Source organism: Nematolebias whitei, chromosome 19, assembly GCF_014905685.2.
Source record: "Nematolebias whitei isolate Nwh7 chromosome 19, NemWhi1, whole genome shotgun sequence".
In the NCBI taxonomy this organism is placed as follows: domain Eukaryota; kingdom Metazoa; phylum Chordata; class Actinopteri; order Cyprinodontiformes; family Rivulidae; genus Nematolebias; species Nematolebias whitei.
Window position 1 is genome coordinate 26052892 of NC_056516.1, and position 25068 is coordinate 26077959.

Consider the following 25068-nt stretch of genomic DNA (forward strand, 5'->3'; position numbering starts at 1 on the left):
TTTTAAAAACCTCCTCACACTCGAAGTGTTCTAAACTCTTAACCCTTCATCATTTTAACAACATACATACAGTACTGTATGTAGCTACTAAATTTTACTCACCAGCTCTGCAGAACAGCAGCGGCTCGGTTCCGCTCCGACTTGGTTCTGTTTGGGCGGACCTACCCTGCCGGTTCTGGTCGGCTCGCTGGCTCGGGGTAATGGCAATTAAATGGATTAAAATAAGAAAATATAAAGATATTTTGTTTTACTGAGCATTTGGAGAAACCTACAAAACTGTCCATTTATCATCTCAGCCTCTGATTCTTCTTTACTGTCATCGCAGAACATGAGCAGAACAGCTGGATGGGAAATGAGTTGCAAATATACTTCTATAATCCTACAATAATTGTGTTGTACAGCTTTGCACATCCATCCCATGTTTTCAGTACTACATCTGGAGGTGAAACGTTCAGGATAGAATGAGTTTATATACTTGGTACTTTTTCCTGTTTATTCAGTGCAAAAAGTTGAAGCAGAATTTGAGTTGATTGAGATGGTTTTGTACAGGGTGCAGTAAAATTTAATGCGTTCTAATGTATTTTCTGCACAATGCTCAATTCTTCTGCTATTTTAGAGAATTGAGAGTTCAAAAGAATGATTAACAGCCTGAATACTTGCCCAAAATACAATAAATACAACTGTAAAGTTATAGTAAATTGTAATGTAACCTTGGTGAAATGTTTAGATTTTCTGTACATTTTCATCAGTTGTTTGGCTCCTTTACCAAGAAAAGTTTTCCATTAAAAAAAAGCACAACATTAATTTATGTTTTTATGAAAATTTTCTTGTTTTTAAGCTGGTTTTTGACTGATGGTTGAAGTGAATACAATGATCAAACGTTTTCAGTGATGGAATTGAGATTTTGTTTCGATGCTTTTCTTCTCCACCCGAAGTTGTTTAAAAATAATTTAAAAGTTGAGATCCAAATCATCTGTACATATTATTTTTAAGCAAAACGAAATATTAACAAACTCAAAACATCATATTTCAGGTAACTTACTAGAATTTGTCATAACTAGGCTCATTGCATCAGCATATCAGCCTTAATCAGCTGATACTGATAATTCCTTAATGTCACGCCGACACTAAATGCACCATCTCACAAATACAGATTACACCAGCTCCAACATTTGCAAGCTTTCAGATTAGATCACCTTTAAATAATAAAACAGCCATGGTGCACATCTGTCAGAACATCTGTCTTATGTTTGTTTTGTTTTTTCAGTTTCTGTAAGACAGCTTGTGCTTCAGCTAATCAATCATTTATCAGCTTCTCTAAATGAAGAGGCCTGCAGCTCATGTGCATCCATGTTGCCTCTAACTCTGACATGAGTACTGATAAAAAAAATGATTAAAGTGAACATGTGTGTGAGTCTTTTAACACAGTGGCAGCTGTCTTATGTGTTGAAACACATGTTCTGAGATAATAACATACTCAGACAGGAAGAAAGTTAAAAACTGGAACACTGCAGATATTTTTTTCTTTTCATCTCAAGACAGTTACATTGTCATTTGTCGAGGTTAGAAGATGGGCAACATGCTCAGCTTCTCCGCCTGACGTTTAATTTCAAGAAGATTTTTTTAACATTTCATGCACATTTCATCTCCCCACATATATTTCTTCTGTTTGGAGCTCCAAGGTTGTGCAACTCTGCGCAGTGTCAGTGTCACTTGACTTGAAAATGTGTGTTGCCGCTTTTCATGCCTCAGAAGAACCAACAAAATGATGTGCTAAGATCTGTGTTATACTCAGCAGAGCTATTTTATTTATCACATATTGTGTACTGATCACTGCTTGGGTCTGCTGTGTTCATTGCAACAGATAAAATACTTTAGTACGGGTTTGGGTGCATTCTATGTTTCTGACCTTTGTATCCGACTGCAATTTCTTCTGCAAAACAAAATAAAAACTGACAAATGGGAGTAAACGGGTCATTATTTAGTCCTATTTTGATGAATTATGGTATTTAAAATGCATTTGTTGTAGTCCAAAAAAAGAAAATCTTGCCTTTGTAACTCCTAAAATTAGTTTTAAAAAGATGTTGTGTATCAGAATCAGCTTTATTGTCTTTGCACCGAAGCACAATGAAACTACATATCAGTACAGCCCATCCAAGTAAAACACAGACAGACATGGGTAGACGGAGGTGTCTGAGGCTGCGACCTCAAGAGGCGCTGCACTTTGTGTTTATATAAGGAAGAGAGAAAACGCATCAAAATCATATCTCACACTGTGTCCTAGATGGGACACAGGTGAAAGTTGCCAAAAAAATGACAAACCTCAGCACAGAAACAGCAACATATTGATGATATAATAATACATATGCATGAGGAAGGCGACGAAGACCATGAGTTTGTATTGACTATAAATAACTTCAGAACATGGATGCAACCTTTTTATATGTTGTTTATTTACTTGCAAACAGGCTCACCTGAAGATAAAAAGTCTTCTTGTGCTTTTCCACAAAATCTGAGTGTTTGTTGTGTAATGTATTGCTTTTGTTCTTTTTTTACATGCACCTCCTTGTCTGGAGGATCAGGCTGGCCAAGTTTACACTCAGTCATTAAATCTGTCTGTTGCTAATAAAAAAGACATCAGCCTTATCAGTGAGGGTAAAGCTTCCTTCAAGGCAGACAATTAACCTGATGGAAAAACCTCTCCTCCTCGGTTGTTCTTTCCCTTTTTTCACCAGCTCATCCAGCCTCAGTTAGACGTGTGATGCAAACATTTTTAATTGTCTCCTGGGGGCAAGATAATTTCCCTTTTATCTGTCTACATTACAGCATAACTGCTCTGTGTGTAGGTGAAGGTTTCCTGAAGGTAGTAACATGACTCCAACTCTCATAGTAAATTGCTCCAGAGCTCCTTGGTTGGTCATTTACTTTTACATTTATATTTGCGTGCAGAAATAAATATGCAACGTGTCATTTTGTTTCTTTTAAATCGTTCACTGAGACGTATTTAATCCCTGTCTGTAAGGACGCATTATAGCTGCGCTTGAATACTAAATGAAGCAAGACTGGAACTGCAAAATTCTGATTAGCTCCAGAATTCATTTCCTCATTTTGAGTAACATCATGATTCAGTGTTGACACAAACATTTATACACAAAACCCTTGGCATGAGTGTGCCGTGGGAACCGATAGAAGCATTGAGTTGAAGACAGCTTAAATATCATCTTTGTTAGCAAACGGGTAAACTGCTTTTGACCAAAGGTAGTTTGACAGACTGAAGACCCTTCGCTGCACATTCCCTCAGAGGACCTTGTGTTTGACATTGTGCTGCCAGATGCTGTTAGAAAAATAAGCTGCTCCCAATGCTTTCCCTGTCACAGGTGTACAACACTGGATCACAGAACCAAAAGACATAGAACATGCTCGCTTGGAAATACAAAGCATGAAGCAGAACCCCCTTTCAGATCTTTTATAGTGGGGTTCTGCAGAAAAGTTACATTTTACCAGCTACAAGTACTTCGGTGTGCACCTGAATGACGACTTCAGCTGGAGCAGCAACACCACCAGCCTGATCAAGAAAGCTCATCAGAGACTCTACTTCCTCAGGCGGCTGAGACGAGCTGGTCTGGGAAGCTCAGTCCTCACCTCCTTCTACAGGTGTGCAGTGAAGAGCGTCCTGTGCTCCAACATCAACATGTGGCATGGAGGCTGCACAGCTGCAGAAAAAAAAGCTTTGCAGAGAGTGGTGAAGGCTGCACAGAAATCTGTTGGAGTCAGCTTCCCCACTATAAGACATCTACACCTCTAGATGCAGGAAGAGGGCCATCTGCATCATGAAGGACCCCACTCACCCAGCTCACACTTTTTGCCCCGCTCCCCTCAGGCAAGAGGTTGAGGAGCATGAAGTGTAGAACCACTAGACTGAGGAACAGCTTCTACCCTGAAGCTGTTAGACTCATGAATCTCTAAACAGGATAATCACTGTGAAGAAGAAAAAAATCACTGTAATGTCACTTTATGTGCTGCTGATTATCTCATGCTGCTGATCTCATACTGCTCATATATTTCATTCTGCTGTATTAATTTGTACTCCTCTGCTCTCACTGACTCATGTTCGTGCTGCTGTTGTTTGGCGTATTGTTTTGCACTATTCATTTGTAGCATATTTCCTGGTTTATATCTTAGATCCTTATTTACTGTTTACAATTCATGTTTTTGCTATTGTTGGATGTAACTGGGACCATGTGTACACAATTTCGTTCCACCTCATGTACCACATGCGATGCGAATGACAATAAAGGACCTTGAATTTGAACTTGAAAAGTTATGAGCAACTGATATCTTACTTGTTGCTCTCTGAACAGCTTCAGTTTGTAAAAAGTTTAATTGTGACCAACCTGACCAGCTGATGACTAGAGGGGACAAGACCAAAGTGCATTGCTGCAATCTTAAAACTGCTATCTCAAAATTGTGTCATCAGTTGCACATTGTGTGGATACTTACACAGATCTTATATTATTTCTGAGTGTAAAATGCAGTGGTAGCAGCAGCTAGCTGTAGCACTTTGGGTGGAGCCTGCAGCACTTTCGATAGGGATATTATATTTCTGCTGGAATAGTAATGCAAACGTATCTGCAGTATAAAGGTTTATACAATAACTTTTGCATTAACCACAATATTTTTTTCTAGATAAGAGAAATATTAAGGTTGCATCAAGCCAATCTGGTCTCTGCCCATTAAAATTAGTGGTTTGCTAATTAATTATATTTAGTAAAGTTTTGATTTGAATTCTGAAAATGGTTTAGGCTGCAACCTAAAAATGTTACACTTGAAATACAATATTTCTAACCATCTCATTTTTCTTTTTATTATTTTGCAACTTTTAAGTCTTTAAAAAAAAAGTATGTTTTATTTGGCTTTACTGCCCAAACATCTGGCCACTACCAGAGTAAACTCTGTCCCTGTCAACCTGTCTAACACTACAGCAACATGCACGTGTTGTACTGAATATACCCATTCAAAAGGCCAGGTACCTTGCAGCGAAATAAAATTATTTTGTAAATGTCAACCGTCAGAGAGACGAGGACAAACAAAACAAAGAAGAAATTGTTCACATTCAATCCATAAAGTACGTCTGTGCAAATTAATCTCTGCTGCTTCAGGCCTTTTTGTTTCTCTCCCATTATTCAGGTTTTACTCTAATTCATTCCATCTTCACAGAACAAAACAAACCGGCAAACGTTTCTAAATATCCAGGAGCTGAAAAGCACCGTGCAGCTGCTCTCTGAAAGGCAACAGGAGAGTTGTGTTCATAATGAAACGTGTTCGAGTATCACGCCACAGCCATGGTTGCATTTCTCGCATCATTAAAGAGATTACCTCAGCTTCTGTTACCTAACTGCTGTGTCAAGTGTAATTAAATGATTCATAATCATAAGAGCACAAATAATGTCATAACAAGTGGTTTTGTGTGTTTATCAATTTGTTAGATCATTTTGTACATTTAGTTTATTAGTGCTTTTTAACTTAAAACTAAAAATAAAACTTCTGTTGATGATGATGATGATGTCAGAGCTACACTGCATCAGTCATAATTAAAGGTCTAGCATTCTTTGAAGGAATGCATGTCACCCGCTGCCTTTTGTGCAAAAGTTTTAAATGATCAGCTTGTGTTGGGAAATGACAAAGCTGCAGCCAATTTATTCAAACATTGAAAATCTTATATATAATCTCATACAATATTGCAATAAACCATGCTCAGTGTTATGATTTACCCCCAGCAACCGCATCAAAATTCAGGTCATTATCTGTAACAATGACTGAAATACAGCAATTTTTGCACTGACTAATATTAAATTGTGGTCGCCATCTTAAATTGACTTAACTCCAATAGTTAATCTGCTGTAATGGATACATTTTGAAAGTTTCATGAATATCTGTCCAGTGGTTCATGTAATATTTTGATAGCTGACACACAGCAGTGCACATTCAGAGATGAAGGCAAAAACATTGCTGAGGATTTACTGTGAAACTGACCCTTTCTCCTAGTTGCCTACAAGAATAAAGCTATAAGCACAGCTGGCTAATAGTATAGATTGGTCCCCAACACTGGTCCTTGAGGAACACCATCCTGAATGAACAAAAATGGTTAAATCATGTCACCTGGACTTGTTTCTTTAAGTGAAGAAATGTTTCATCCCCCATCAGTCTGCAACCTGCCAACCAGATCTCTCCCATAGGTAACCTTCATTGTTGTGTTTCAAGTCAACCTCCTTTTGGAATCTGAAAAGTCCTAAATGGACTTTTGAGATTGAGTCTGAGAGAAACTTGGGAAAGAAAGAAGAACCATCCTGAATAGTTGCTTGTTTCTCTGCTCCAACACACCTGATTTGAATGAGCGGCTTATTAGCAGGCTTCTGCAAAACTTGAGAAAGTAATTAAATCACTGAATCAGGTGTGTTGGAGCAGAGTAACAACTAAACATGCAGGATGGTGTTCCTCAGGGACCAAGGTTAGGAACGACTTAAATTCATTCAATTCATTCAACCTTTATTTAGACAGGTTAATCCCATTGAGCCTCGAGGACTCATTTACAAGATAGAAATGTCTTGTATTGACCTAAAACTGATCTTTTCAATTGTATTCTATCTTGTTCATTTAGTTTTTAATCATTTTTAATCATCTCTAGGGTTCCCACAGGAGGTTGTAACTTCACTGAAAGGACACGATGATGCTCACAGTTACACCCGTGACCTTCACACCCCTCTCACATGCAGTTGGTGCAGTCCTGAGTCCAGTGTGCAGCTTTGTGCTGGGAACGTTTGGGCTGCTACAGTAACTGACACCTCTGATTTGCTGCAAGGCCCCGTCATGGCCCCTTCGCTCTGTTAATCATGGCCGTGTGTGTTCTCGTGCACACACTCCACCCTGTCTAAGCAGTTTACCCATCTGCCTTCTCGTGTGCCTGTGACTAATTGACAGGCCGCATAAATGAGAATGGCAGCTTTTGCCACTTTATCAGTCGCTGTTTATGGACGAGGTCAGAAGGAATTACAGGTACATCTAAAAAAATCTGACGTATCCTAGACATGGGCTACAAATGCCACGCCTGAACCAGAGACGACATCAGAAGCGTCTTACCTGGACAAAAAATATTGACCTTTTTCACAATATTCTATTTTTTAGATGTACATACTGTAATGACATCCCTCAGGGTTTATGTGACGGAGCGGTGCATTTTGTGTCAGGGGGCCCCTCAAGCTGCACAGCGTCTTTTAAACATTTACAAAATCGTAATTTGTAATAAAAAATGTTCTATTCACTGTTGGTGTTCTCGCTGTGAATGACTAAGCAGGAGGCAGAGGCCCTCCCACGGAGCCTGCATGTTGGCGTGCAGTTGCCTGGTTACACGTTTAGTTGGAAAACTGGTTTAATCTGTGTTTTCACTCTCTCCGTGGAGATGATAGCTGCCGACAGAAAAAAGTGAAGAACCTTGAGGTGTGCCGTCACGAATCATTTGGACGAATAACGGCAAACATTAAAACGTGGGCAGAAAGGAGAGCAGGCAGGAGCCTGTGATCCTCAAAACGCAGCTTCAAGCATAGAGTTGGTGTGAAGTGCAGCTAAATGTTAAGACTCTAGCTCACTTGGACTCAACACTTCCCTGCAGTATACTCCGTTTTATTGTTTTAATTTCAGCGCAGTACAGTTCATCAGAACATTCTGATGATCTTCCACATCATAGCTCATTTGATTAGAAAGGAGGGGAAATAAATCTGCATGTGTGATAGCTGTAAATAGAAAATAAACCAGTTTTCTTGTTTGTAGGGGAAATACACTGCCACGTTTGTGGTAACTGATTGGGAAATAACCACAAATAAAACATAAATGACAACGCAGAGCAAGTGGAAATTGCCAATCTGAAAGATGGTAAACCAATTTTGTTTTTGAATCCATGTTGATTTGCAGCGCAGTTAGTTAGGCGCTCTGAAGTGTTTTTGCCGATACCATTAATATTTCTGTCACCGTACTTTAAAATGTTCAACTCAATGTCGTGCTCGCTGCAGTGTGCACAGAATAACAGAATTGAAGTTTTAGAATAACAAAATAACAAGTTTGAAGAGTTGCTTCCCCTACTCTTAAAAAACAGCTTGAAACCACAACAAGGAAATCAATATTCATTCAACCTTTATTTAGACTGGTTAATCCCATTGAGCCTCGGGGACTCATTTACAAGAAAGACCTGATTGGTTGTATGAGGTCACAAAACATAAAAACTGTGCGGTTAACAGTTGGTCGCCCACATGAGCGGTGCATGGCAGAGCAACTCTTCTGTATCCTCCATGCTGCACTCCTGAACACATATTTAAAACACATTTATAGTTCAATATTTCTTTCCATCAGTAGTATTTGATGAGCCTCACACCCAGAACAGCTTTATGCATCTGTTGCATTTAAAACTCACTGGATTGGTTCAGACAGACGAAGTAAAGCCAGGAATTTGTATCCATCCATTATCTTCCGCTTATTCCGAAGTCTGGTCGTGGAGGCAGCATCTTGAGCAGGGAGGTCCAGACATCTCTTTCCACAGCCACTTCTTCTAGCTCTTCTGGGAGGACTCCAAGGCGTTCTGAGAGACGTAGTCTCTCCAATGTGTCCTGGGTCTTCCCCGGGGTCTCCTCCCACTTGGACATGCCTGAAGCACCTACTTAGGGAGGCGCTCAGGGAGCATCCTTACCAGATGCCTGAACCACCTCAACTGGCTCATCTCAATGTGGAGGAGCAACGGTTCTACTCTGATTCTCTCCCGGATAACTGAACTTCTCACCCTATCTCTAAGGGAGAGTCTATCTACCCTGTGGAGGAAACTCATTTCAACCTCCTGTATCTGTGATCTCATTCTTTCGGTCACTACCCAGAGCTCATGACCATAGGTGAGGGTAGGAATGTAGACTGACCAGTAAACAGAGAGCTTTGCCTTACAGCTCAGCTCTCTCTTCACCACAACGGACCAGTACAAAGTCTGCAATACTGCAGATGCTGCACCAATCCGTCTGTCAATCTCACGCTCCATTCTTCCCTCACTCGTGAACAAAACCACAAGATACTTGAACTCCTCCACTTGAGGCAGAATCTCACCCTCGACCTGAAGAGAGCAATCCACCCTTTTCCGGTTGAGGACCATGACCTTAGATTTGGAGGTGCTGCTTCTCATCTCAGCCGCTTCACACTTGGCTGTGAACTGCTCCAGTGAGAGCTGAAGATCACAGCATGACGACGCCGACAGGACCACATCATCTGCAAAGAGCAGAAATGGAATCCTGAGGCCATAGAACCAGAAATCCTCCGCCAGCTGGCTGCAACGAGAAATTTTGTCCATAAAAGTTATGAATAGAATCAGTGACAATGGGCAGCCTGACAGAGTCCAATTCCCACCCTGAAGGGGTCCGACTTACTACTGGCAATGCGAACCAAACTCTCGCACCACTTGTATAGGGACATAACGGGCCCCCAATCCCATACTCACAGAGCACCCCACAGTGTACCCCGAGGAACAAGGTTGAATGCCTTCTCCAAGTCTTCAAAACACGTAGATTGGATGGGCAAACTCCCATGATCCCTCGAGGACCCTAGTGAAAGTAAAGAGCTGATCCAGTGTTGCACGGCCAGGACAGAACCCGCCTTATAATGCTACGTAATGTATTTTTCTCTCTCCTTGTGTTGAATATGTTGCCTATAAAAATAATGAATTTAGAGTTGTCTTAGGATGGCATCGATCTGTGTTGGTCATGGCCTTGCTCAAGGAAAGGAGCTATAAAGCTGTAGAAACTAAAATGTGAGTGGCTCATGAGTAGCTCCATATATCAGTGGTCTGTAGATTTATTACACAACTCTGAATAAATTATTCCAGAAAAAGTTTCACTAAATCCTCGACAATGGCTGACTCTAATATTCACGGTGTCTGATGTGCCTTGTCGTTGGTGCACGCTTGAATGTGTTCCCATTATGCACACAAAGCATTCAGTCCAGGTGACATGCAGTTTCTGTATCGTGCACATTTGTCAGATGGTTTGCATGGAAATTTGATGGCTGTGTGAATGTGCTGGAGGGAGTGAGTGTGTTATTTACGGCATGGGGGCTGCCTTTGGTGGAAACCTGAGCGCTGGAGAGATACAGCAAGGCGGACAGAATCTAAAAATACCACGGCTGAGTGAGCAGGGCTTAAGAAGAAGCAGTGTCTGTCTGTGCTGCCTCTTGGACTTCAAGCTCTGTGTTGCTTTCTCAGAATGAAAAATTACCCCCCCCCCCCCCCCCAAGAGCAAACAGAAACTACCCCATCAGTGAATAGATGGCTCATTTGAAATGAAGGATGGAACAAGCAAGAATAAACCAGATATTGAAGGATCGCTTTGCGCAGAGAGTTGGTGTGATGTTAAGTGTGTGAAATGGTTATAATGAGGTTGTGGATGGATTGTTTGAGAGTTAATAAAAATAAAATAAAAAACTTCTGAACTCTTGGAGATTTGATTAAGTGCCACAGTGTCTGATTTTGTGACACGCGTGGCATCGATGTCACAAACACCTCATTCTCTTGTCATCTCTTTCTCTGAAACTCAGCGTTCATTCTGCATCTCAGTGCCTCTGCTCCCCTTTTCCCTCTCCTCTTTCTGCATTCTTTCTCTTTCATATATATACATGCATAAAGAACAACAGATGCTCACAGGTACACAGGCAGCTGGCTCCAGGCCCAGCTCTTTTTAACTGGAATTGAAGGAAAAACAAACAAATCCACTGCCACTCTCATCGATTTATCGTCCCATTCATTTGTCAATCCATCCAGGCTCCAGTGGAGCAGCTTATGGCTGCACCTGATATGTTGAGTACACTCCAAAGTGTAGATGAGTGGCTCAGCACAGACTTGAATCGCTTGCTAATGACTTTTACTCCCTTTTTGAAAAGTACTCACTCGTTGTTTCTTCTCACAGTCACTTAAATGAAGCTCGTTAGCGCTCCAATTATTCTTTACTTCTAAAGAGTTCTGAAAGTGATCTGAGTTGGGTGCATCATAAAAACGCCACTGAAAAGAAGTTTCAGCTCCCTTTGATCAAATGTGAGCCCAATTTAGCCTTTTCTACACAAGTAAGATGCAATGACCAAGTTTGTATGATTAGAAAGCCCAACACGATTGCTTTTAGCTCTGTTTAACCACGTATCTAAAGCCTCAAACTATACCAGGGCTATTCAACTAAACTGCTCAGGGGCCACAGTTACTGGAAGCCAAGAGCTCAGGGACTGGGCATCCATCAGCTATTGGTTGTTTTATGGTTTAAAATCTAGTTTTATTTAAAAATGAACACATTGGTGGGCCGAACTGAGTTCACTCGTGGACCTGATTTGGCCCCCGGGCCACCAGTTGCTTTATACTGTAGTATTTGTTTGTCTACGTTTTGTTTGCTGTTTCTTCTCGGTGCCTTCTCACCGCTGCAAATAAAAGACAGAGCTCGCAAGCTTTGCTGTTTGAGCTTCTGTAGATAGAAACACGTTTGCACTTCGTATGACGTAACACTCACAGATCACACCCTTGTAAACTGATGGCAGATGAAATGCAGCTATGATGTCTTCCGGACGGAAGACGAAACGTTTCTCCCTTAAAGAAACTGGTCCAGATGAAATACTTTAACCATTTTTTTGTTATCTACCTGGATGACTGAGCCTACAATTTTTTGTTGTTTGTTTGTGAGAGTGAGTAGAAAGTGGTTATCTGCATTAAAACTGGTGCATGATCGCCCACTCACACACTAGAAAACACACATTTTCTTGTGGTTTCTGCTTCCTGCTTTTGTAGAGAACAGATGTTTCGTTGCTGCTCAAAACAGACATATCGTCTCATTGTGGTGAGAAACGGCAATCTAAAGGTTGTCTTAAAATTTATTTTTTAAATTATTTTTTAGCGTTTGGTTAGCACACTGGAGAGGTGAGGAAGAGAGCTGACGGATCTATTTATCCTTTTTTAACTTCTGGGTGGTATGTTGATGTCTGGAACTGATGCACGAACAAACTCAGGTAGTGCAACACATTAATTTCTCTTTTCTGAACAATTATAGCTAATTTATTACTAACCTTTTATTTATTAAGATAATTTATTTCAGTTTCAGATTGCTTCTATCTACTTTTGTTAAATTTTTCTTTAGCGAGAACCATTTCTTTTGACATCTGCTAGGACTAATGTAATGAAGTTTGCTTGGCTCCAGTGCATAATTCCCAGATGTGTATCTATTTTGTGAGCACATGCTCACCACTGCACCGGCATTTCTTAAGATGACAATGTTACAATTTTTATTCTTGCAATCATTTAGACCAGACATGAAGACTTTAAATATGAGCACAGTTTGCAAGGGTTGAATTTCTTGGGCTTGTAAGAAGACTCATTTGTGTTCTTACTTTAAATTCGTCAGAACAAGCGTAATCCTCCAGGCTGAAGGAGTGAGACCTAAAAATAGCCCTCGTAGCTACATTGTAATGTGTGGGAGGTTGGTGTTGTCGGGTGTAGAATAGTGAAAAGACAAAGAGAAGAAAGGGGGAGAAACATGGCTATAAATAAGACTGAACACAAATGTATAAAACTTACAGTTAATATTAGAAATCAATGAGTTTCATATCAGAAGATTAAAGTGGTTCATTTCTTTACATATGTTCATTTTTCTCTTCATCTTAAGAGTGCATTCAATCTAAGAATTTTAGGAAAATAAAATAACGTGGCAAGCCAAATGTATATTTTCAAATGGGGACCATTCATGCTAATAGCTAACATTTTTTTTAAATTACCATCCATTTTTCCTGGTTTTCTTCTGACCTCCAAGTCAATAAAGCTGAATTCAGCTCAGTTTGTGCTTTACTTGATCAATGTGTTGCATTGAACTTTCTCTCCGACTGTCCTGTAAGTAGCTACAAGATTGCCTAACCAGCTGATCAAACTGCTGGTGTCTTTTATGAACTTAGTTAGGCTTGCACATGTGTCAAACTCAAGGGCAGGGGGCCAAATGTGGCCCTGATTGACATCTGATCTGGCCCCCAAGATGATATTTTAAACAAAAAATACTTTTATCACATTAATATTTTTAGTAATCTTTGATTTATGATGTCAAAAGTGCAACAGAGAACGTCAAATAAAAGATGTTGGGTATTTAACTTAAGTTAAACTGGCCCTTATTTTGAAAAAAGTTTTAATTTTGGCCCCCGTTTGTAAGAGAGTTTGACACCCCAGATAGCCTACATGCGAATAAACCTGACTGTAGCTCATCCTTCCAGTTTCAAAGAGAGACGTAACAATTGTTTAACCTCATCTAAAGTCATCATAAAAGGTGCTCGAACACCAGCACAGGTTCAGCACTGAAACCCAATAGATGTGCTGTTAAGATACAGTGTCAGTAGGGTTTAATTTAAAAAGCATAATGATAAAGTCCAGACTTGAGAAACTTCTCAGATGAGAAGCGAAAAGTCTTCTGTTACAAATAAAGTCCAGTTGTTTTGGTCTGGAACTTTTCTGAATTTACCATGGATGACTGAGAATCTTCACCAGCATCAAGTCAAGACGATGTCACATATGCCCACCTATTTTTATTTATATGTTTTATTTTACCTTTATTTTACCAGGTGAAATGTTTGAGAACCAGTTTTCATTTATGACATTCGAACAGTTTTAACCTTTGTATTGTAGTTTCTGCAAACTACAACAAACTTGTTCTATTTTCAACAACCGCTACAAACCCTGATGAGACTGAAGATGAGCCTGCTTGGTTCTGTTCTCAGTGACTGAACTCAGAGGATTCCTTCAGTCCAGATGATGTCATTTTAGCAGACAGAGGGTTTGATGTTGCAGAATATGTTTGATTGAAGATCCCAGCTTTCACTAAAGGTCTTACACCTCTGGATAAAATAGTGCACGTATACGCTGTGCGCTGCCTCTCTCTGTTGTTCCTTCAGGGTGAAACCATATAAAACATAAACAGGGTGATCTTGTACAGTGAATTAATATTTTCATTACAGAAATGGATAATAATGATGCGCCAAATATGTAATTATAATTATGCTAATTTGGTGTTGTTGTGAATGTAATAATAAACTCAAATATTGTGCAGCCAGTATTTGTGCTTCTATCATCCTCTGAGGAGCTTCTGACCACAGGCCTCCTCTCCTGACAGAGGAGTGTTGGCAACTGCATCATCATCTTGATGTCATCTGTGTTTTCCCCTTGTGTTCCAGTCCCCATCAGAAGCAGAAAAAATGTTTACATAAACGCATGAAAAAAATCTGGTGTTTCAAACCTTTTTGATAGATCTAAACCAAGAAAACAAGTAAATCTAGATAAATTCCAGTAATGTGAATATTACATATCACATAATGCCAAGGTTGTGCTTGATAGCTGTTTATTTAGAAAAGTTTGACTTTGCTATTTCTATATTAATAATGAACATGAAAGATGTCAAGATATCTGTTGAAATAAGCCCAAATAATCTGACTGTCATGTAAAGACTTGACCTCAGAAGAAGAATTAATTTCTTAGAGCTGTTTGCCTTCACTGAATGAGTTTATCATCAGATTTAATAGTCAGCTGAGATGTTGACGATGCAAAAACTCAGATATGGGAAGAATTTGAGGAGGCCATGAAGAAGAACTTTTGGTTGGCCTAGAAATTTCTGGCAAACCACACGCCCACACAGAAAACGAAAGTGGGCCCCTTCCCAGACTGTGTTTGGCTTGAGCTGGGGACTGCTGACCCCAGATTGCAGATATTGTTGAGTGGTGGAAAGAGTACTTTGAGGATCTCCTAAATCCACCCACCATGTCCACCTTTGAGGAGGAAGAGTCTGAGGGCTTGGGGGAAGACAAGTCCATTACCATGATGTCATTGAGGTAGTCAGAAAGTTCCTCTGTGTCAAGGCACTAGAGGTGGTCGAGCTTCGCCCTGAGATGCTGAAGACTCTGAATGTTGCGAGGCTGTCATGGTTGACATGTCTCTTCAATGTTGCGAGGCTGTCATGGTTGACATGTCTCTTCAATGTTGCATGGAGAACTGGGACAGCACCTGTGGAGTGGCAGACCAGGGCGGTGGTTCCCATTTTTAAAAGACGGGACAAGAGTGTGTAGCAATTATTGTGGGATCGCACTTCTCACCCTCCCCAGGAAAGTTTCTCCAGGATGTTGGAAGGTAGGCTCTGAACCAACTGTTGAACCTTGGCTTCAGGAGGAACAGTGTGGCTTCCATCCTGGTTGTGGAGCAGTAGACCAGATCTTCACCCTTGCGGAGTTGCTAGTGGGGTCATGGGTATTTGCCTCTCCAGTCTACTTGTGTTTTGTGGAGCTGGAGAACCCTTATGACTGTACTTCTCAAGGCATTCTGCGGGGTGGGGGTGGGGGTTACTGTGGGAGTATGGGGTACCTGGGTTGATTTTAAGGGCTATCTGTATAACGACTCGTATAACCAAAGCAGGAGCTGTGTTTGCATTATTGGAACAAAGTCGAGCTTGTTCCCAGCGCGGGTTGGACTCTGCCAGGGCTGTCCCTTGTCTCAGATTCTGTTTGTGGTGTTCATGGACATGATCTCAAGGTGCAGTCAGAGCCAGGAGGGTGTCTGGTTTGGGAACCTCAGGGTCTCATCGCTGCTTTATTTTGCCTCAGGTGGAGGACTTATCTTAATTGCAGTATTACTTTTTATAATTGTTTATTGTTGTTGCTGTTGTCCATTGTTGTCATCTTTCTTTGTTGAAATCAGGTCTCTCTTGTAAATGAGTCCTCGAGGCTCAATGGGATTTACCTGTCTAAATAAAGGTTGAATGAAAAAATCTTGACGTGTTGTTCATAATTGATGGTAGGATAGAGGGGGATAGAGGGACGAATTTGGGTCTTGTCTTCAGTAATGAGGGCGTGCTTCAGTCTATTGTGGTAAAGAAAGAGCTGAGTTAAACGACAAAGCTCTTTATTTACTAGTCTGTTTTTGTTCCAGCCCTCAACTATGATCCTGAGGTTTGGCTCTTGACTGAAAGATTGAGATCCCTGATACAAGTGGAAGGAATGGGCTTCCTTAGCAGGGTGGCTGGCCTCAGCCTTAGAGATGAGTTGAGGAGCTCCATCATCTGGAGGAAGCTCGGAGTAGAGTCGCTGCTCCTTCACATTGAAAGGAGTCAGTTGAGGTGGTTCGGGCATCTGATTAGGATGCTACATGGTCGCCTCCCTTTAGAGGTTTTGCTGGCACATCCCACTGCTAGCAAGCCCCAGGGAAGACCCAGAAAATGCTGGATGGATTGTGTATCTTCTCTGGCCTGGAAACACCTTGGTGTCCCCCAGGATAAGCTAGAAAGTGTGCCTGGGGCGTGGGATGTCTAGGTTTCTCTTCTGGTCCTGTTTCCTCTGTTTCCTCTTACCTCTACTATGGTAGAAGATGAAGAAGGAAGAAGTAGTAGTTAGTTAGCGTGTTCAAAAATAATGCAAATTAACTATTGCAGAGAAATAATAAATAAAGAATTAGAGGTGAAACAAATGGCACAGAATTCAGTTATTTTGTAAATATTGTCTGCTCTCAGGCTTTAATTCCAAACCACCTTCCTCTGTTCCTGTCCTCTCTCCCCACTACAAACCCTCCACACAATGCTTGGCTGTCCTCACAAAGCCTCCCTGAGGCTTCCTAACCTAATAGAGCAGTCTCTATACAACACACACATTTTCACAGCAGCCACAGTGAGCGTAAAGACAGTCATGGGGAAAAGATGAGGGACAAACATGAAGCATCCGATGAAGGAGATAAATTGGGTGCAGGCTAAAGGATGACACGGAGAAAGAGTGCTGCTGTTTTCCAGGTCTCTGGGGGCTGCTGGCTTGTGTGAGCTCTGGTGGGATCTCATTATTCTTTGGTTGTGAGTGTGTCCATCTGCTGCCAAGGCCTACATTTTTATCAGGACTTTTCTCTGCATGAAAGAGTTGAATCTTTGACGTCTCATCGGAGTCATCCATATGTAAATATACAGTACGTCTCCGAAAATGTAGTAACCTGCTATCAATATGGCACACTGCCAAAAAAGGTGGGCAACACTGTTTTTGTTAATGTTTGTCACCAAAATATCTCTTGAAAATGTCTCCAGCTGGACTGATTTCAATTACTTTTGCAGAAAGTTATAATTACATGTATCTCTACAACTGATTATTGAAGAAAATTCAAGTGTTCCACCAAAACTAAACAGCCTTAACAAACATAAATGTCTACAACTCAGTCAGTTTTACAGATGCTGAGTTAAAATTTGTTATGGAGGTCGCTAAGATGTGTCATTAACGCGTCATCTGAGTGTGACGTGTTGTAATAATGCATAAGATGAGGCATGATGATTTTTTAGGGTTTGACCAAAACAGCTACGACTTTGATATTTCTCAGCATAAAATGATCTTTGTGTCAAAGGTTTTTTTTTAAATGTAGAGGCGATGTGCATTCCTTGAAGGAATGATTTTAATTTAAAATGTTTTTTGTTTTGTTCATTTCAAACAAAGATCACAGGTTGCATCAGTCATTATTTATTCGCTGCACTGTCCTGCCTCTTGCCACAGTAGTTAGTGGGCGGTCTTATATAATGCTTTTCTGTCAAAGAATGATGAGAAAAACAAAAGAGACAGCACATCCAAGAAGACTGCGGGCTGCGGCCCTCTCATGCACGAGCTTCCATCACGTCAGAATACATCAGTGACTTACATGTCTGCCCTCAAGACTAACAAATGCTAACCCCTACCCCAATCTTATGCATTTTTTGTCTTAAAAGTCTGAATGCAAATCTCTTTTTGGAGAGGGTGTTTGCCTCAAAAGTTAGTCAGGATCCAAAAACGTGAAAACATCAGTACTTAAAACTAAAATTGTCACGTTTGTCACACACAGACTTTGCAGAGACAAATGTGCTGCATGAGCTATCGGCACTCAGCATGATGGGCCCTCTCCATCTAAAGGCTAATATACGTCAGGATCAATTAGAACAGCTCATCGGTCGATTGTTCTCCCTGACAACAGTGACAGATTTTGATCCCGCACCTCTCTCGCTGCTGCCACTGCACCTCGGAGGACACAGGCAGCAGGAGATGGATGCTTAATGTGCATGCAGCTCTTGAGGTTTATGAGCTGAGAGTGTGCTCCCTCCTGTGTAGCTCGCAGGAGATGGAGGATTGAGTTACAAACACCAGGCTGAACTGGTGAACCTGTGGACGCTTCGAAGCTCCGCGCTGTTCTGCTTCAACTTCAGCCCCGTCAGGGATGAGCTCCACTCCCTCTTTTTTTCCTGCCACAAGAATCAGACAGAAATTTGTATGAAACTTTTTACTTTATTTTCTTGTTTATGTTAGTAGTCAGGTTTGTTTTTCTTCTCAAGTTTATTAGGACGGCACATAAATAATCAGTTTAACATCAAAGTTCATGCTCAATAATCTAGGTAAAAAAATCCAACCATGTTCAGTTAGGTCATCTGGACATTTCTTTTTTTTTTTGGTTGAGATGTTTCGCCCTTCATCCAAAGGACTTCATCAGTCCAAGGAGCCACAACAAACTGAGTCCCATAAGCAGCACATTCCCATTGTGGACCAACCAGTTTGCTGGTGCTAAGATGGTTTCTAACACCCCCCCACCCCCACCCCACCCCCCCGGTGACTCACTCCAAGGCAGCCATAGACGAAGTGATTCAAAACATCATAGTTCATGCTCAATAATCCAGGTACAAAATCCAACAAAGTTCAGTCAGGTCATCTGATCTGGTCATCAGGCTCCTCGGATTGATGAAGTCCTTTGGATGAAGGACAAAACATCTCAACAAAATAAAATATACTGTCCAGAAGACCAGGGGTTGAACGACTACATATTTTTAAAAGTCAGCTTCAATGTGATAAGTCGAGTCGACATCGACGAGTCGAGGTGATTTCATAGGAACTAAAGACGCTATTCACAAAAAATATAATTTATTATTTACAAAAAATAAAGAACAACAAAACATCGGGAGTGTATATTTCTGCTCCGACCATTTATCATACTGCAAATAGACTAAGTCTCAGGAAAACCACAACTATTATCAAGCTGCAAAAGTTAGTTTTATTTTATTTAATCCACTAAATTATAATTAATCACTGCGTTGGTGGAATCTCCGTTTTTCATCAGTCAAGGAAACACACAACACAAAACTGATACAGTTTTGTGCTGTGTGTTTCCTTGACTGATGAAGCCTTCTGGATGGAAGGTGAAACATATAAAAAAAATAAAAAAAAACTGTCCAGATGACCTGACTGAAAATTGTTGGATTGTATACCTGGATTATTGAGCATGGACTTTGTTGGTCTTACAGATTGTATTTTTCTGCACATGCTACATGAGATCTTTCATATTTGTCTCACACTGCCTGCATGTTAGAAAAAAGGAACCAGTCTCTGAAAACGTGCTAATTTTTTTGTTTGTTTGTTTGTTTTCAGTGGAGCTGGATGCGGAACACTCGCAGAAAGCCCCTGGGGCTGAACAAGCGGGGGTCTCACCCCCCCAGGTGAAGCTGAAAGACAGGCAGAAGTTCTTTGAGGAGGCCTTTCAGCAGGACATGGAGCAGTATCTGACCACCGGCTACCTGCAGATCACTGAGCGGAGAGGTGAGAAGGCGAGAGGCTCCTCCTAAATATCTTTAAGATGCACAGAAGACATAAAGAGAAATGAAGTTAAAATTTAGATATACAACGCAAATACCCTGTGTAGCAAGCCCATTGATCGTTTATTTATTTAACAAAATTATTAGAAGATATTTTTAAAATGTTTGTTGTTTTAAGGATTTTTTTTAATATGCATTTTATAACTACACTAGTAACAATGTAATAACAAATATTAAGACATTTTGAAACTATATTGGTAGAAGGATGTTGGAGTGAGGACAGAGTGAGATGGAGGAGGATGACCTGAAGAGGGAAAAGCCGAAAGAAGAAGCCATTTTGAAAATTTCATTAAAACTTGATGAACGATATTTTAATATAAAACAAGTGGCCAAAAAAAATAAAAAATTACATAGAATTCTGAAATGTGAATTTCTGCCAATAATTCAAATAAAAAATTATCCATAAATATCCACAAAGTTGTATTTATCATAATGGCATTCTGTATATCTGAACCCCTCTGTTTTTACTTAAAATAATAAAAAATATTAGTATATTTGCCAATATATTTATATAGCCAATACATTTTAAAATGGTTGCTTAAACTTTTAGAATTGTTTTAATTCTTCAAATTCCTAATATAATTGATGTTGTGGTATTGTTGAAATGTTATTTTATGCATACTTGTTTTCAGTTCTGACTTATATAAAGTAATGCTATAATTGGTGTCCAATAAATATGTAATTAGAGATCAGCGTGTGATCTAATTATATATTACTACAGCCTGCCATACATCATTTTCATATATAAAGACTGAGCCTTGGTGACTGTTCAGCTCCTCTCTCCCTGTAAGTTGTTTCAACAGCCCAGCAGTCGACACTTCATATAAATGGACTCCTCCAGTGGGACTGCAACAGAAACCTGCTGCGCTTTACTCCCATACATCTCTGCCAAGAGTCGACTAAAATATCCAGAGCTTGTGCTAAAATGTGGAACTGCATCCACCCCAGTCTCTAAGATGTTACTGACTCTGCTGCAATGGAAATGTGATTTTTTTTTTCTTGTACTCATCAATTCTCTCTTAATCCCCTGAAACTGGTTTATGAGAGAAGACTGTGGAGCAGCGAAGATGTAGGGGAGAGAGACAGAGAACATCTGCTGGGCTTATGTCTTCACTGTCGATCAAAACTGCTTTTCATTCAGGCCATGTTTGTATTTTTTAATGAAATGTAAAAATAAAAACTAACTTTATTGATGGTAAACTGCTGACAAGACAGATGTAGCTGTAAAACCTTGCATGGTGGCGCTGTGCTACACTTCAGACAAATGATGGAGACGTTTACAAACAACTACAGAAGAATTATAATTCTATCCGTGTTATAAATGTCTGCTAAATTTTCTGAAAACCTGGAAAATAAATTGTCAAAGTTAAAAATAGTAAAACATGAGCTAAAAGCCCAACGCAGCAGAAGTCTAAAATGCCAAAGTGTGATTTAAAAGCTTACGGTAGCACAATGCTTGCAAACAAAACAAAAATAGCAAAACGCTAGCTAAAAATGGTAAAACAACAGCCAAAAGCTTCATGTAGCAAAATGCTAGCTAAAAGCCAAAAGGAGCAAAGCACTAACCAAAAGTTGTAAAACGCTTGCTAAAAGCTTAATATTGCAAAAGGTTAACTAAAACCTCAAAGTTATCAAATGGTAGCTAAAAGCTTAAAAAAGCAAAAGGCCATTAGTTAAAATTAGCAAAATGCAAGCTGAAGCAGCAACAGGGTAGCTAAAACTGAGTAACAAACTGCAAGTTAAAAGCTAAAGTAGCAAAAGGCAAGCTTAAAGCTAAAGGTTTTTCTTCTTTCGGCTGCTAACTTCTTCAGGGGTCGCCACAGTGAATTAACTCACATGAAGATTTGACAATTATTTTTACGCCAGATGCCCTGACACAAACACAGACCACTGAGCTACCACAGCCCTCTGTGGAGCAGAGAGGTGCCATCCAGGGCGCCCGGGGGAGCAGATGGTGGGGGTTAAGCGCCTTGCTCAAAGGCCCAGAGTGGAGCAAACAATGGTTGAAGCAAGAGTGGGTGCTTCACTCTGCCCACCTACATTTTGATGTCCAGGGAGTCGACCTGGCAACCTTTTGACCACAGGCTCACTTTCTCTAACCTCTGCACCACCACGCCCCCTCACCACCAAGGCAGTAAGTAAGGAAAACAAAAAGAGCAGGTTTACTGGAGAGTTGTGTTTTTGGAGGAATTGGAGCGATTTCAGAGTAATTCTAAAAAAATCACAGCAGCCGTCTCTTGAATGAGCTGCACGTTTCATACATGAATGTCTAAAATAACAAATAAACAAAAATAAAAACGGAGAGCCATCAAAGCTCGTCTCAAGGAACACGCTCACACAAACGTGTGCAGCATCTCTGAAGGCAAGAGCACCCCCCCCCCCCCAGCAGAGGAGCCTTTTAGTCAAGGGCAGAGCGAGGCTAACACAGGAACATGTAAGGCATTCACATGGAAATGAGCTTTTTTTTTTTTCTGCAGAGCTTCTCAGACCAAACCCTGCACAGCATGTTGGGGTTATTTTAGTTTCCTCACACGCTGCAGAAGCAGCTCCACGTGGGGCCGAGGACGATCAGAACCCTTTCCGAGCACGTTTTTTTTACGAGGCCCAGCCGCTTCTTTGTGCTGCAAAGCTGACAACAGAGATTTAGAGATTTTGAAATGAACAGTCGTTAGAGAGAATTAAACCTCCATTCCTCTTTAATGTTTCACGGCCGTCTCCCCTGAGAGATCACAGAAAAGTAGGAAAATATCCAAGAAGGGTTTTGAAAACTCGTCATTTTTTTCAGTTTTAATTAAATTTGTCTGTGTTAGAATTCTGGAAAAGCACGGTAACGTTTTATTTTTAGGGCAGCCTCCATCAGAAATAACACGCCCCTTCTTTCTCTCCTTCTCGACTCTTTTCTTCCGCTCCCCTCCTCCGTGCTGCCCTCTTCTACTCTCCTCATTTCCTTGAGGTATGGTAGCAAATGGCATCTTCTGTCAGTGCTGTGTAACAACCACTCATGCTGCTTCTTCCTCATGTGCTCACAACCCTCCCTGCAAACCCGTCCGTGCACTGACTGCCTGTTTGTGATGCATGCAGCACATCATGAGACTAAAAGTGGGATGGGGGGTGGGGGGGCAACACCTGCAAGGTGGTGACTCCAGGAGTTTCCTATCTGATGAGTAAAGGGAGTTTTTTTTTTATTGCAAGAAACATTATTTTCTGTTAAAGTTTGGAGCAGAAGGATGGACTGTATGTTTTATTAGAAAAACTAGAACAGGTCAGAGAATTTTAAGCATCTACTGTTTTGCATATACGTGTCATCATAGTTGCATGTTTTACCAGGAACTAGTCATGTTCATACTTTTCATGTAACATGTTTGGTTTTGTTGATGAATTGAAGCAACAGCATTCAGTTCTGAAGCTAAAAGTCTTTCAAGGCCTCGTTCGAGCATGTTGTTGACTGTGACGAAGTCAAACAGGCCGCGAATGTCACGTTTGCTCACATCAGTTTGAAATCCCTCCTTATTTAAACTGTTGTACCGTATTTTTCGGATTATGAGGCGCATTAAGCTAAACTAAAACATTTTGACAGATTTTGAGCACCGTAAAATAAAAAAAACATAAAATCAGTTCGAGGTCAGTAAGCACAACCAGAATTAATACATAAGGAGCACTGGAAATATGAGGCTCACTGTTGATTTTTGAGAAAATTAAAGGATTTTAAGTGCGCCTTATAGTCCGAAAAATATGGTAACCTTTTAAAATGGTCTTAATCAAGCGTTTTCTGAATGTTGTTCAAATGTTTCTTTGGACGTTGACTCGTTTTTCTACTCATTTTTAGTCCAGTCCTTCTGTCTGACCTTAACAGAATTATTGGATATTTTGTGCTTTACAAAAAACAAAAATAAACCATAAACAAAGTGGACAAAACAAGTCCCAGTCCTATAAAACTCTACAATAGGTGAACATTTTTTTTCTAAAGGCCATGTCAAAAACAGAAACGAATCCATCAGAGATCTCACATCATCCTTCATCTCATCTACTTTATGTCAAGTCTTGATCAAATATCTTCCTGTGAATCCTTTTGTTGGTGCTAAAATACTATTTTATATGTCAAACTGTGAAATCTTGGGCGTTTTTCATAAATTCTGCCAATGAACTGGAAAAGAAATGTTCTTTTTAACAGGTTGTTGGTAACAAGATGACGAAAGGTTGGATTTAAATTGAGTTCTTTGCTCATTATGTGTCGACACAACGCTGGTTCATAATTTGACTTAAGGAAGCATTTAGTGCCTGAATAAGTCAAGGTCAGAGGTCAAGGGCTTAACAAACGAAAGACCTTCCCCTGATGTTTAAGTACTCACAATGGAAAAAGTGAGCAAAAAAACAATAATTCTCAAGAGAAACTTTAAAATATCTCCATAAAGCCTGAAGAACTACTGGTTGAGATCAGAAAGATTTAGAAAGTTTTAAAAGTTTGGCTCCTTAAAAGCTGAAAATGAAGGAAATTTGGAAAGACTGTCCAAATACTGTCCAAATCCTCAAACGGTTAGGTTTTAACCATAATCTGTTAGTATGCCAAGTGTACTTTGATTTAGGAAAACCTGCAGCAAACAGGATCTGTAAATATACAAGCTTTTAAATCAAATTGTTATAAAGTCATTGACTTCGTACTTGTGGGTTTATTTACAGGATAAGCTGCTCAGATCAAGAAAAATAGTATCCATACAAGAACAAACGTGCACCTCTTGTCTCTGTGCAGTTACAGATGAGTTTATTAGCTGGTGTAAGTTTAGTCCAGGAGTAGCTGCTGCTCATTGTCGTCTGTGCTGCTGATCTATAGGACTGACTGCTAAGAACAAACATTTAGCGTCAGGTTAGCTCAGTCGTTCTAAAGTTATCATAGCTGGGTCTCTTCGTGTACGCCTCCTCACAGAATAATATTTGCCAGTTCATTTTATACAGTACCAATGCTTTGGATGATGAACACAAAGCTTTATAAAAATCATACGCACGCTCCATTTGAAATGTCATCCAGCTCCAAGCGTCCGTCTGCTTCTGCTTTTGTATTTAGAGGCCAAAGCATTTGAATATCCTTGTTCCTGGACTCGGTTCCTTGCTCTCTGCTGCTTCATTCTGTGTTCTCGTGGTTGCTGACGCATGACTGACATGTGGTGTGCAGAGCCAATAGGCAGCATGTCATCCATGGAGGTGAACGTGGACATGCTGGAGCAGATGGACCTGATGGACATGTCTGACCACGAGGCTCTGGACGTCTTCCTGCACTCCGGCGGAGAGGACAACAGTGCGGCCTCACCTGTCCCAGGTACACAGAAAACACAACAGACATCAAATGCACTCATTTATTATCGCCCGAGCT

The 25068-nt window shown here is 40.4% G+C and overlaps 1 protein-coding gene across 1 annotated transcript in view; it reads left to right on the forward strand.

Moving 5' to 3' along the window:
- Positions 1-25068, forward strand: part of dtnbp1b (dystrobrevin binding protein 1b) — a 42910-nt gene that overhangs the window by 14740 nt on the left and 3102 nt on the right. The window contains exons 2-3 of the mRNA XM_037692853.1: positions 19480-19647; positions 24871-25014. Coding sequence (XP_037548781.1) covers positions 19480-19647; positions 24871-25014 — 312 coding nt within the window. The remainder of the gene's footprint in view (positions 1-19479; positions 19648-24870; positions 25015-25068) is intronic.